Source organism: Marmota monax, unplaced genomic scaffold, assembly GCF_021218885.2.
Source record: "Marmota monax isolate L192 unplaced genomic scaffold, Marmota_monax_Labrador192_F-V1.1 WCK01_AAM20220418_F8-fsc00098, whole genome shotgun sequence".
Taxonomy (NCBI): Eukaryota; Metazoa; Chordata; class Mammalia; order Rodentia; family Sciuridae; genus Marmota; species Marmota monax.
Window position 1 is genome coordinate 4,119,443 of NW_026694639.1, and position 12,769 is coordinate 4,132,211.

Here is a 12,769-nt window from a genome sequence, read left to right on the forward strand (position 1 = left end):
TGAATAGAATAACAAACACTTTCCTAAAGTGATGAAATAATGTGTTATGAGCATTGAAAAAATTTAAAAACACCTGCACTAATCACAGTGAAAATTTCAAACATCAAAAAAGACATTGTAAAAAACCTGCATTAAATTGAAATAGATTAAATGAACTCAGACTTCTCAATTATAGTAAGTAACTATTTGAATAGAGAGGGATAATCAACAGGTACTTAGAAGGAAAATAAGTTTAATTCTAAAATTGTCTGACCAGATAACTTTTTATCTGGGAGTAAGACCAATTTAAAAACATTTTAAGTTGATAAATCCTAAGGGAGTTTATCACCACCACAGATCTTTTATTGGTAAAATAACAATTAATTTAAAGAGAGAGAGAGAGAGAGAGAGAGAGAGAGAGAGAGAGAGAGAACCAAGAGGGACCACAGGAAATTTGAAAAGCAATGGTAAGAGCCTGGAGATGTGGCTCAGTGGCTGAGCACTTGCCCATCTGCAGGAGGCCCTGGGTTTAATCCTCAACCCCCAAATAATACATAAAAATAAAAAGCAGTAGTAAAGGAATGAAACAATAAAATACATAGTTGTCATAATTATAAACATAAAAAATTAACTTGTTGACTTAAAACTCTTCTGAAAATGCTAAACTATAACTCAAAACCAGAAAAGGGTAAAATAGTAGTTAAATCATGTCAAGTTTTTTTATCATATTCAAAAAAACACAGATATACTGAATACTTTACATTTTGGTAATAAAATTTAAAGATAGGTGTTCAAATTAAGAATAGACGTAATGGTAACATATATAAAATTTGCAAACCATTGATTAAAAAATAAATCAGAAGAATAACCACATTCCCATCTCACCACCCCAAAATGACAACAGGGAGAAAAGTAAACAGAAAGTACCAATTTTAACAAGAAACTCACTGACAGAACAAAGAGCCTGTATATAGACTTGGTAAAAGTCAACTGATCTCAACAACTATGAAGGCTGAGGCAAGAGGATCTCAAATTCAAACTCAGCCTCAGAAACTTTGTGAGACCCTTAGAAACTTAGCAAGACTCTGCCTCAAAACAAAAATAAGGATTAGGAATATAGTTCAGGGATAAAGCAGCCCTGGATTCAATCCCCAATACCGAAGATAAATAAAATCCATAAATAAAGTCTTAATTTTTTTTTGTTCATACAAAACTCAGTATCTCCTGACAATAATAAAATAATAAGTTTGCAAACTAAGAGAGTTAATACATTATAACTTTTCTTTAACAGCATTGTAAATATGATTATTTTGTCCCTTTCAATATCTATGGCATAATATACTTTCAATAAAATATGATCCTCAAAACACCACTTTAATGTCTCATCACTAGTTACAATAAAGCACAATTCTAAGACTTAGACATAAAATACATTGTATTTTATTTGCTACCTTCATCATTGCTAGTAAGATTCTGCTGAGGTGCAGATTCTATTGCTGTGAACTCGCTGGCTTTTGTGCGCGTCCAAGAAATTTGCCCAGCAGATGCTTCTGCTGTCCAGTCACACATGTCAAAGTCAAAGGAACAGGGTTGACACACTGCAGAGGGAAGAGGAAGATCTTAGCAGACTATAATAGCTTACCAGAGTGATGGCTCAACCAGGGTTATGTGGGTTAATTAACTCAGAGGCCCACACACACACAATCTGGAAATTTGACCTGATAAGCAACTCTATTTTACCAGAGGTCTTCAGTTAATCCAGATGAGCATCTTTTCCCATGAGAACAATACACATAAAATAAGACACTCCTAGTTTTAATTCTATCACCACTTTGGTTTCCATTTTTTAAAATGACATAATGCTTGATCTTACCAACTTTATAGAATTAGTTTAAATTACGTGTTATTCATAATTACGTTGGAAATTTTTTTTGTACCAGGGATTGAACCCAGGGACACTTGACTAGTAAGATTCTGCTGAGGTGCAGTAAATTTAACAGATGAAATTGCCATATCCCCAGCCCTTTTTTAATGTTTTATTTTGATACAGGGTCTTACTAAGTTGCCAAGGGCTTCGCTGAATTGCTGAGGCTGGCTTTGAACTTTCCATCCTCCTGCCTCAGCCTCCTGAGTCACTGGGATTACAGACGTGCGAATGCAGCCAGTTTACATTGGAATTTTAAAGGAGAAACATTATGTAATTGCAAGATGGTCTTCAATGGAATTGTTCTATAAAACATCACCTTCAATAGATGTACTAGTAGTTTTCACTGTTCTAGTAGATTACCAACTCCAATAGAGTACAGATTTAACTAGGATACTAAGTCAACAAAGGCCAGCAGATGCACATTCCTATGATTAGTCGCTGAGACTCATAAATTGTGTCAGCACCTACAAGATGGGCATTTCATTTTAACACTTACTTCTCAATTCTTCACCTGTGGAATCAAATCTGCAGAGACTCATATCTGGATGACATGATTCCTGCTCGGTATTCAGTGCTTCTTGACATGGTAAAATTTCATCTGTTAAATTTAAAGAATGGCAAGACATGAGATGCGGGTACCCTGGAAAGGCTCATGTTTCTTAAAATGTTAACATTCACTCTACCATGAATTCTCCACTCAAGTCCTCTCTAAGGTATGGCATCATCATCCCTTAGGCAGCCTTACTTTACACACACACACACACACACACACACACACACGTAAGTAGAATAAAACAAGCATTGGATGTCTCTGTATTATAATCATATCTCCATGGTGACTGGCAAGCCCTAAATAACAATTTCTGTGTTTCCACAAAAGTAAGGACCTACCTTAAATTTTAAAATGAAGAGCTTGTTATTACAATTGTTTCTGTGTCTAATATAATAGATGGTGTCCTGTAACGGGAAGGTAGATCTGCCTTGCAACTATCTTCTTTGATGCCCTCTTAAATTGTCCCTGCCTTTTGGGGTTGTGGACTTGAAAGGGACATGAGTGTGGACTTGACATCCTACTTGCTCCTATTGATAATTCTAGACAATTCTTGCTCTCACCTTCCTAATACCAGGTTTTGACTCTTAACATCAAAGGGCTCCCCTCACTGCACCTGCTTGTTGGAGTCATCTCAAACTTTGGCATACCACCTCTTATTCCCTGAAGATGTGGGGTTTGGGTTCACTTCACTCATTTCAGTATCCACTTTCTCCTTGATTCCCATTTTCTTGATCTCTCCTTTCTGATGATCTCAACGGAGAACTTCAATGAAAGGGGATCTACCACCACTTCTCTAATTGATTATGGTCATCATTAATGATACATTTCCTTATTTTCAAGTGGTCTATGTCCCAATCATTACTCTATCTTTCTAGCTCATTCCTTTTAGTATCTCAACTCTAACACTACAGTTATGTGCGGCATAACAATATTTCAATCAATGACAGACAATCTATAAGACAGTGGTCCTGCAAGATTTTATCACCCAATGATGCCATGGATGTCTTAGCTTATGTAAGTATGCTCCATGAAGTTTGCACAATGATGAAATTGAATAATGATGCACTTCTTAGAGTGTATGTGTGTCACTAAGCATATGACTGTACTCTGACAGCACCAGCACCTACAATTTCAATTCCTTTCATCCACTATCACTTCTTTATTTCTTTTATTACAGATATTAGACAGGAATTCATTCATTGGCCCTTTCTATGGTTTCCTATACTCTCCTGAAAAAAACTCTGGTAAATACAACTCTGCACCAAGTCCAGCCTATATCTCTGCTGCCACATGGGTATGGAGAAAGGCCCACGATGAAGCTGACTGATGGCTTCATTCTCACGACCACTCACTTCAGTGGATCATGCCAATCCCGATTCTTCCCTTTTCTTCAATTGCTAGAAATCTATTCAAAAATTTCTATTCCTTCCTTAAAATTCCAGTGATTCCTATCATCTCATTATTCCTCAGCTCTTCATCTTTCTGTATATTTCACTGGGAAAATGAGAAAAATCAGAAGAAATCTCCCCAGGTTCCATGCCTCTCTCTGCCATGCTGTCCATAATCCTTTTCTGTAACTGGACAGAAGCCCATGTTCCATTTGGGGTTACTCTTTCCATCTGTACAGAATTACATCTCCTCTTGCCTATTGAAAGATTCATTCCAGCAATTTTCTTTTCTCTCTTCTATATCCACATGTTCATTTTCTCTGTAAGATAATTACTTTCCACACCCAAATGGTCAAAATTTCATCCATCTTAAGAAAATCTTTATTATTGACCCAACAACCTTTAGCTAACTTTTCAAAATGCTATTTTTTTCTCAGGACTCCAACTCCAGGTCCTCTCTGCTCTCTCTTGAACCTATCCCCATGAATATTTTAATCAAGGCAAAATTTATAGCACGTAAAATTCACCATTTAAACCATTTTACTTTTTGTCATGTGTCTGGTGCTAGAGATTGAACTTAAGGTCTCACATGTATTAGGCAAGTACTCTACCACTGAGTTCCATGCCCTAGCCTTCAAGGAATCAATTTTAAAGCATACAATTCAGTGGCTTTTGAACTTTCATAGTGTTATGCAATCATCACCACTATCTAATTCCAAATCATTTTCATGACCATAAAGTACATTCCTACACCCATTAGTAGTCACTCTCCATTATGGTCTGGATCTGGCTCATGTGTCAGAGGCTTAGTCTCCAATGCAGCACTATTCAGATATGGGGCTTTGGGGAAGTGATTGGACCATAAGGGCTCTAACCTCATCAATGGATGAATTCATTAGTGGATTCATAGCTAGGTGGACTACTGGGAGTAGTCAAAATTATAGGGGGTGAAACATAGTTGAAAGGAGTGGGCTTTTTGGGGGGTGCCCTTGAGGACTGCACTTATCCCTGCCCCCTTTCTTGCTCTCTCTCTCTCTCTCTCTCTCTCTCTCTCTCTCTCTCTCTCTGCTTCTTCGTCACCAAGATAGTTCCCCTCCATTATGCTTGGCCTCATCACAGACCTATAGCAGTGGAGCCAACCAACCATGGACTAAAACCTTTGAAACCCTGAGCCAGTATAATTCTTTTCCCCCTTAAGTTGGTTTTCTCAGGTATTTTGTTAAAATGACCAAAAGTTGATTAACACATTCTTCATTCTATCCTCTCTTTCAGACCCTGAAAACTACCAATCTTATTTTTGTCACTATGGATTTGCCTACTCTGGACATTTCGTATAAATGGAAACATATACTAAGTGGATTGGGGGCCTACCTTTTTTTGACTCAGCATAATGTGTTCAAAGTCCATCCATGCTGCAACAGGGATTAGTATTTCATTTTTATTATTATAATTTTTCCCTTTACCACTCCACTGAAACTGCATATAATCAAGGTCAACCTCCATATTGCTCTACCTAATATTAATTTTTTTTCTCTTCAACCTACTTATTTATCAGTACTATTTGGATTATACTTGATTACTCACTCCTTTTTGAAATAATTTTTTCTCTGGGTACCAGCACATACTTTTTTCCTAGTTTTCCTTCTATATTACTAGTTGTTTTTACTCAGTCTCCCTTGCTGGTTTTCCCTCAGTTCCTCAACAACAGATTGCTCCAGAGGTCAGTCCTTGATTCTCTTTCCTTCTCTACCCACTCACAATATTGTTAGGATCACACTGCCTCGTGCCTCTAAAGTTTTTCCTAGATACTAATGACTCTAAAATTCTAACAGAGGCTCAGACCTTTTGTTGGATTCTAGCTCAGCTATCCTGGATGCAAACACTCAGATGGCTAACAGGCACCTCCACAGAAATCAAATTCAATGTGAACTTCTCATTTCTTTCTCCTCAAATTTCTCTTCAAACAGTATTTCCAATCTAATGTTCAGCTAACGACAACCCTATCCTCCTAGTTCAGGCAAGAAATTTGGAGTCCTCCGTGACTCATGTCCTCTCTCACAAAACATATTTTTCATCAGCAAATTCTTACTTATGTGCAAAATGCATTCAAAATCTTACCACATCTTCATCACTTCCACACTACCCCCAGCTCTGTTGCCAAGAAACATCTATTTCTAGATTATAGCAATTACTTCTTAATTTGCTACCTTGTCCTTGCCCTTGGCCCCATTAACTATCATTAGAAGTGTCAGTCAGACTATGTCTCTTCTCCTTTGAAATCCTTCCATGAGATTCCAATCTCTGTGAAGAAAACATTAAAATCCTCACCTTGATCTTCCTCATGCAAACCAGGCTTACTCTTGCAGGTCTTTGCATTTAGAGTTTCTTCCAATAAGCACAGGCTTCTTCACCCACCCCCTGGCTTTTCTGATCAGTTAATGTGCTTTTAATGGAGACAGGCTAAGGATTCTTTTCTAAACTTCACTATCTCATCTTACCTCTGTCACTCTGTACTTCAGTTTTACATTTTCTTGTTTTCAAATATCCCCCCTGAACACAAAATATATTTCTTATTTATTTCTTATATATTTCATTTTCTGACTAAAATGGAAAATCCACGAATGGGATGATTACTCTTTGTTTTTCAATGGCTGTTTCCCCATTCCCAAGAAAAATTCATGGCAAAATATAGATGCTAAACATATATTTATTTAACTAATGAATAAATAAATGGCCCTAAGAAAAATCCACAGAAAATTTTTAAAAATATTGTAGGCCATATAAAAATCACTTATATTTTATTTGTGATAAGACTGAAGCAATTGGTTATGAAAATGATTTACTAATACATCCATAATCTGGTTTCTCGTAACAGGAGTTTACAAATGATGAATATGCAAATCCTCTTGAGTCTAAAATATACTAAAAATAAAACTGCATAGGCAATTAACACAATGTTTGCAATAAATGAAGCTAAGATTGCAAAATAACAATTATCATTAAACAATTAAAACTGTAATTTTTGTAGGTTCATATAAGAGCTACAAATCTTCTGCCCCCTAGAACTACATAATTAAATATTGGTCATAGTTCAATTAAATGTTGTATAGTACCTCTAATTTGTCATATAAAACATAGCAAAATAGTAAAGGCCAAATTGCGTGGAATTAAAATATATCTTGTGCCAATTGGCATTTAATTTTTTTTTTCCCAATACCAACTATTTTTAGTATCATTGGCCCCAAAACTAGAAATTATACTACAAAAATTATGGTATGTGTGGTGGTATGGTATGCATAAATAATAAATCTCCCAGATATACATTTTTATTTGAATGCATTCAATCCCAGAATCTGAAACTTTTTAAACATATCACTTATTTATATTTACATTCATATTCATTCATATTTTATCTCTTTCTCTCCATCTCTCTCTCTCACTCATTCTTACATTGCACCACGATTTGACTGTAGGAGAATATTTGGAGAGGTTGCATAATCAATAGGAGGAAGCCTGGCCAACCATTTCAAGGTCACCATACCAAGGAAGTCACATGCCTAAGGGCTGTCCTCCTTGAAATCTTATCTCATGCAAACAGATTGTGTGAAACTGGCTAGAAACTCTGAAATGTTACAGAATGAAGTCCAAGTCTCAAGGCTATTGCAGGAAAAGTTACAATTGACACCAGTTTTGACCTCAATTGTTTTAGGCAATTCAGTTGTCAATTTTTTTAAATTGATAATGGATTTCAATAAATACTTACTGGGTCTTCAAACTTAACTGAAAGTTAAGAAAAAAGGTAACAGGTCTTTAGTTATTTAACTAGATTATACACACACACACACACACACACACACATATATATATATATATATATATATATATATATATATATATCTCATGAAGATCCTAATTAAGGGATGACTTATGTATTTGTGCCATTTCACAAATGTCTAAGGCATGGTCCTGGAAAGTCAAAAATATTCACAGAATTTCACAATATTCTGATTTTGAGCCACAGCAAGTAATCATTATAAAAATTATAATCAGCAATTTATTCAAGAATCAGTGTTATTCAAGAATCACTGATCAAACACATTCTTATTTAATCACAGTCACAAACCTTGATTTGTTTTTTACACTTGCTACCTTGAAAGAGTGTAGAGAAATTCACTTTCCAATAAATGTAAAATGAATTTTTACATCTTGGGAGGGGCAGAGGCTAGAATGGTAGTATTTGAAGGTATGAAAATAGTCTTAAGACTTCTCTAATACTATAAAGAGACCTTAATTTTATTTCCCAAAATGTAAAAGTATTCAGACACCATGAAAATAGCTATAACTAAGCATTTTTGTAAAGTTGTTTACATTTTCATAGTAAACAGAAATATACATATACATATTTACTCAGTATACTAAGATAATAGCAATTTTTTCTGCAAATTGTCCAATGAATTAAGCACATAAACTTCTCACCATCATTATCACTTCAACTTAAAAAGTGACCATTACTCTGTTAAATTTATTTCTAAATTTACCTAAAGTAAAATTAATATTTAGCTCTTCTCAATGTCTTTCATCAGTGTTTTGCGGTCTCCCAAATGCAGATACAATATTTTGTTAGATGCATAAGAATTAACTTTGATTCTATTATATGTGGTTCCCTTTTCCTCATTTTCATTTTTATCAGTCATTGATATTATGTGAAAATAAATAAGATTTTATATTTACTTTGCATCTTTGTACCATGATAAATTCATTTACTAGCTCTAGAAACTTTGTAAAAATAAATCTGTGCTCACTTTGGCAGTACATATACTAAAACTGTAATAATACAAAGGAGATGAGCATGCCCCTAAACAAGGTGACATGCAAAATGCAGTGTTCTGTAGCTTAACATTAAGTAAATTCCATGAAACGTTATGTATAGATAATCACATTACTTTCAGAGACATTTCCCCCTTCTGTTCTAATTAATTGCCTTAAGAATATCGCCAGACTTCCAGTGTGTTGTTGCCTGGAAATGATGAGTGATTCCCCAATTTAGGAGCAAAGCATGATTCTCTCATCATTGGGTGTGATGTTAGCTGTAGGCTTTTTGTACAAAACCTTTATCAGGTTAAAAAAGTTCATAGGTTCGCTGACGTTTTGGATCATGAATGTATTTTTGATTTTGTCAAATGCTGTTTTTGCATCTACTAAGATCACCACAGGATCTTTTTCTTCTTCAGTCTGTCAATATGGTGAATGACATTGATTGATTTTCAAACATTGTACCAGCTTTAAATTCCCTGAATGGTTGCACTCTATTATCTTTTTATATATTGCTGGAAGTTTCATACTATTTTGCAGAAGACTTGAGACCTGAGGTTTTCTTGTATTTTTGCCTGGATTTTGTGTTAGGGCAAAGTCATTGTTTCAAAATAAGGTGACAAGTGTTTTCATCATTTCTGTTTTCTGAAATAGAATGTATGGAACTGGTGGCAATTTATCCCTACATATTTGATACAACTTGCCAGTGAAACCGTGTGGTTCTAGAATTTTCTTTAATGAAGATTTTCATTATGAGTCTTATTCAACAAACATGAACCTCTTCAAGTTATTGCTTTCTTCTTAGTGATTTGGTAGTTGGAGGCTTTCAAGAAATTTAACCATTTTAATTAAATTGTTGAATTTATTGGCATAGAGTTTTCAGTTTTCCCTTATTATTATTAATATTATCCTTTTAATGTTTTTATGGTATTGGTAATGTATGTCATGTCTCCTTATTCTTGGTCAGTTCAACTAGAATTTCACCAATTTTATTCATCTTTTAAAATGATCAACTTTTCTTTCAATAATTTACTCTATTTTATATTTTCAACTTTATTATTTACTACTATATATATGTAATTTTCATAGTGCTTATTCTTACCTTATTCTTCTTCTACTTTCTTTAGATAGATAAATTACTATTTTGAGACCTTTCTTCTTTCTTAACAAAAACATATATATATATATATATATATATATATAAATTTCCTTGTAAGTACAGCTATAATTATATTCTACTATTATACAAATTTAAGTAAGTTACATTTACATATTTATTCAGTTCAAAATACATGGTTATTTCAAAGTATGTTTTTAAAAGTCTGATGTTTAAATTCCAAATAATTGTGGATTTCCTAGTTTTGTAGTTTGACTTCATTATAGTCAAAATACCTATTTTTGTATTATTTCAGTTCCTTTAAGATTCTTAAAATTTGTTTCATGGTCCAAATATTAAGATTCTAAGCCATATTGGCGCCTGATAAAATTTAATAATACTGATCCCATCTTAAACATTCTAATGTTTTGTTTACCATTGATTTTTTTATTAGTTTTGATTTTTTTAAATGTTACATCTAAATATCCTTTATCTCAGTTAGCAAGCATCTTAGTCTGTCCAGACTGCAATAAAAAAATACCATAGACTGGTGGCTTCAATAACAGAATTATTTTCCCTACAGATCTGGAGGCTGGAGGCATAAGATAAGGGTCCTAGTGAGACCTCTCTTCCAGGCTTGTGCATGGCTGCTGTACTCAGTGTCCTCACACAGGAGAGAAGAACCCATAAGACACACACAATGAGAGAGACGGCATCTTCCTTCTCTTTTGAAGACACAGTAGTAGCAAATGGGGCTCCATCCTTAGGATTTTACTGAATTACTTCTTAAAGATCCCATCTTTACATTACAGTCACAGGGACATTAGGATTTCGACATAGGAATTTAGTGGAGATGAAGGACACATGTAGAGTCTAGCAGTAAAATTCTAGCGCCTCCTTAAATATTGTCCTTTGTCTGTATTGCTGCTCCCTTGGACCTTTGCTGCTGACTATCAATGGTTAATGTTGCATATGCACATTGTATTCTGTTCTATTTGACCTATTATGTATTATTTTAATCAATGTCAATTATATCAAATTAGTGAATGATTTTGTTCAAGTTTTCTATATTCTTATGTATTTGTCATGATTATTGATATATCTATATCTATGTATCTATCTCCTGATATAATTGTGGACTTATTTAATTCTTTAAATTCTAATAGTTTTGACACATATATTTTGGTGTACTGTTGTTAGGTGTGTACATGTTTAGGATCATATTTTCTTAGTGAATTTACCCTTTATTACTATATAATGGTCCTACTTTATCCCTATTAATTTTCCTTGTTTTGAACAACAATTTTGACATGAATATGGTCACTCCACCTTTCTTTGATTTGATTACATGGTACATCTTTCTGCACCCCTTTATTTTTGGTTAATCTGTACCATATTTAAAATGGGTTTTTATAGTCAGAATAAAGATGATTCTGATTGTTGTTCCAATCTCATACCATATGAGTTCAGATAGGAATGCTGAGACCACTTATATTCAATGTAATAATTTTATAATTATAATTTGTTAATTTTATTTTTTACTTGTCTTACCCTTTGTTCCCTTACCATCCATACTCCACATTTCTGTTCTCTCCTTCTAATTCTCTTCGCCTTTAGTGTATTATTTCAACTTCTGAATATTCTGATATGTTCAATTTTGTCATTAACTTGTGTTTATTGTTCATTCTAAGGATAGGCATCTCTTAGTTTAACACTCAGAGCTGGTTAGCATTTCAAATGAGATATAGAAGTGCTACAGCCACAGAATTTTATGTTCCTCACTTTATTCTATAATTATATGTCTATAGTTATATATATGTGTGTGTATATGTATATACATACATACATATACACAATCTTTAGGAGATAAAAGTATTCTATTTATTCAGTTATTTGTGATTTCAGGGTTTGTTTGTTTTTTTTTGCTTTATTCTTGAAGTTACAAGTTTTCCTCTGGTAATACTTTTTGATTTTTTTTTTCCACCTGAAACATTTCCCTAGTATTTATTTCAGAGTAGGTCTTCTGGTGATGAATATGCCAAAGACAGAATGTAGGAGAGGGAAAAGATTTCTGGGTAAAAAAATATAATTTAGTTCAAAGCAGGTTGATTTTGAGATTCTGTAGCAAATACATTTGCCCATTCAGTCCATAAACCTCTTCTTGCCTTTCTTTATTCCCGAGGCTAAAAGCTAAATATTCACTTTTATTACCTTCTCTAGTAACTCAAGTTACTATTGTAACAATTGTCAAGCCAATGACATGGTCAAAGATAGAGTCCCTGCCTACCTCGGCCTTCTTTCTGCCCTAAATTTGACATGTAAGAGCTCTGGTGATCCTTATGATCGTCAGGCAGTAAGCATAAGGCAAATGGCAGAAAAATCACTCAGTCCTTGACTTTAACAGATTTGGAGTGAAGAACGAATGCCAACAACCGCTTATTTTTTCACTCTGAGGTCATTTAAGCAAACTTGTCTATTTTCTCACACCTAAATGCATTCTGACCTTATCCTCTGTTGGAATAGGGCTTTCTGATGGAAAAGCGCAGGTTGGTTTGGCTTTGCCTACAGGCCTCTGATGCTCCACCACTACCTCAGGCCTGCATGAGACTGAAATCGCTGACTCTAGTCAGCTGGGACTCTGCTCCAAAGCAGTTGTTGCCAAGTAAGACCATCAACGAGGAACCAGGACCCATGGTTCCTAAATGCCAATCCTGTTCCTTGAACTCGGTCTTGCTCTCTTCATAAAAATTATCCCCAGAACCTTGTTGAAAATACAAGCCACATGGTTTGTGATTCCCACGTAGAAGTTCTGGAGGGAAGCCCAGAATCAATCATCCCACCCATGTGATTCTGATGATTAACAAGGTTTATTCTGCTATGATAGTGCTTGAATTGGACTAGAGAGTCCCATTTAGAAATTTAATGCTACTTAATTTTACTATCTCTCATATTCCTATCATTTATAAAATGTAACAACATCCAAATGCCAATGCTATCTGATAATGCTTTATGCT

General features: G+C 34.4%; 1 protein-coding gene and 1 non-coding gene across 2 annotated transcripts in view; one reads left to right on the top strand and one right to left on the bottom strand.

Moving 5' to 3' along the window:
* Malrd1 (MAM and LDL receptor class A domain containing 1) overlaps positions 1-12,769 on the bottom strand; it is a 670,952-nt gene that overhangs the window by 610,361 nt on the left and 47,822 nt on the right. The window contains exons 6-7 of the mRNA XM_046423053.1: positions 2,403-2,504; positions 1,431-1,577 (exon numbers count right to left, since the gene is read on the bottom strand). Of these exons, the coding sequence (XP_046279009.1) occupies positions 1,431-1,577; positions 2,403-2,504 (249 nt within the window). The remainder of the gene's footprint in view (positions 1-1,430; positions 1,578-2,402; positions 2,505-12,769) is intronic.
* Positions 8,642-8,748, top strand: LOC124078321 (U6 spliceosomal RNA). The gene has a single exon (XR_006846876.1). It is a non-coding gene; the product is annotated as a U6 spliceosomal RNA (small nuclear RNA).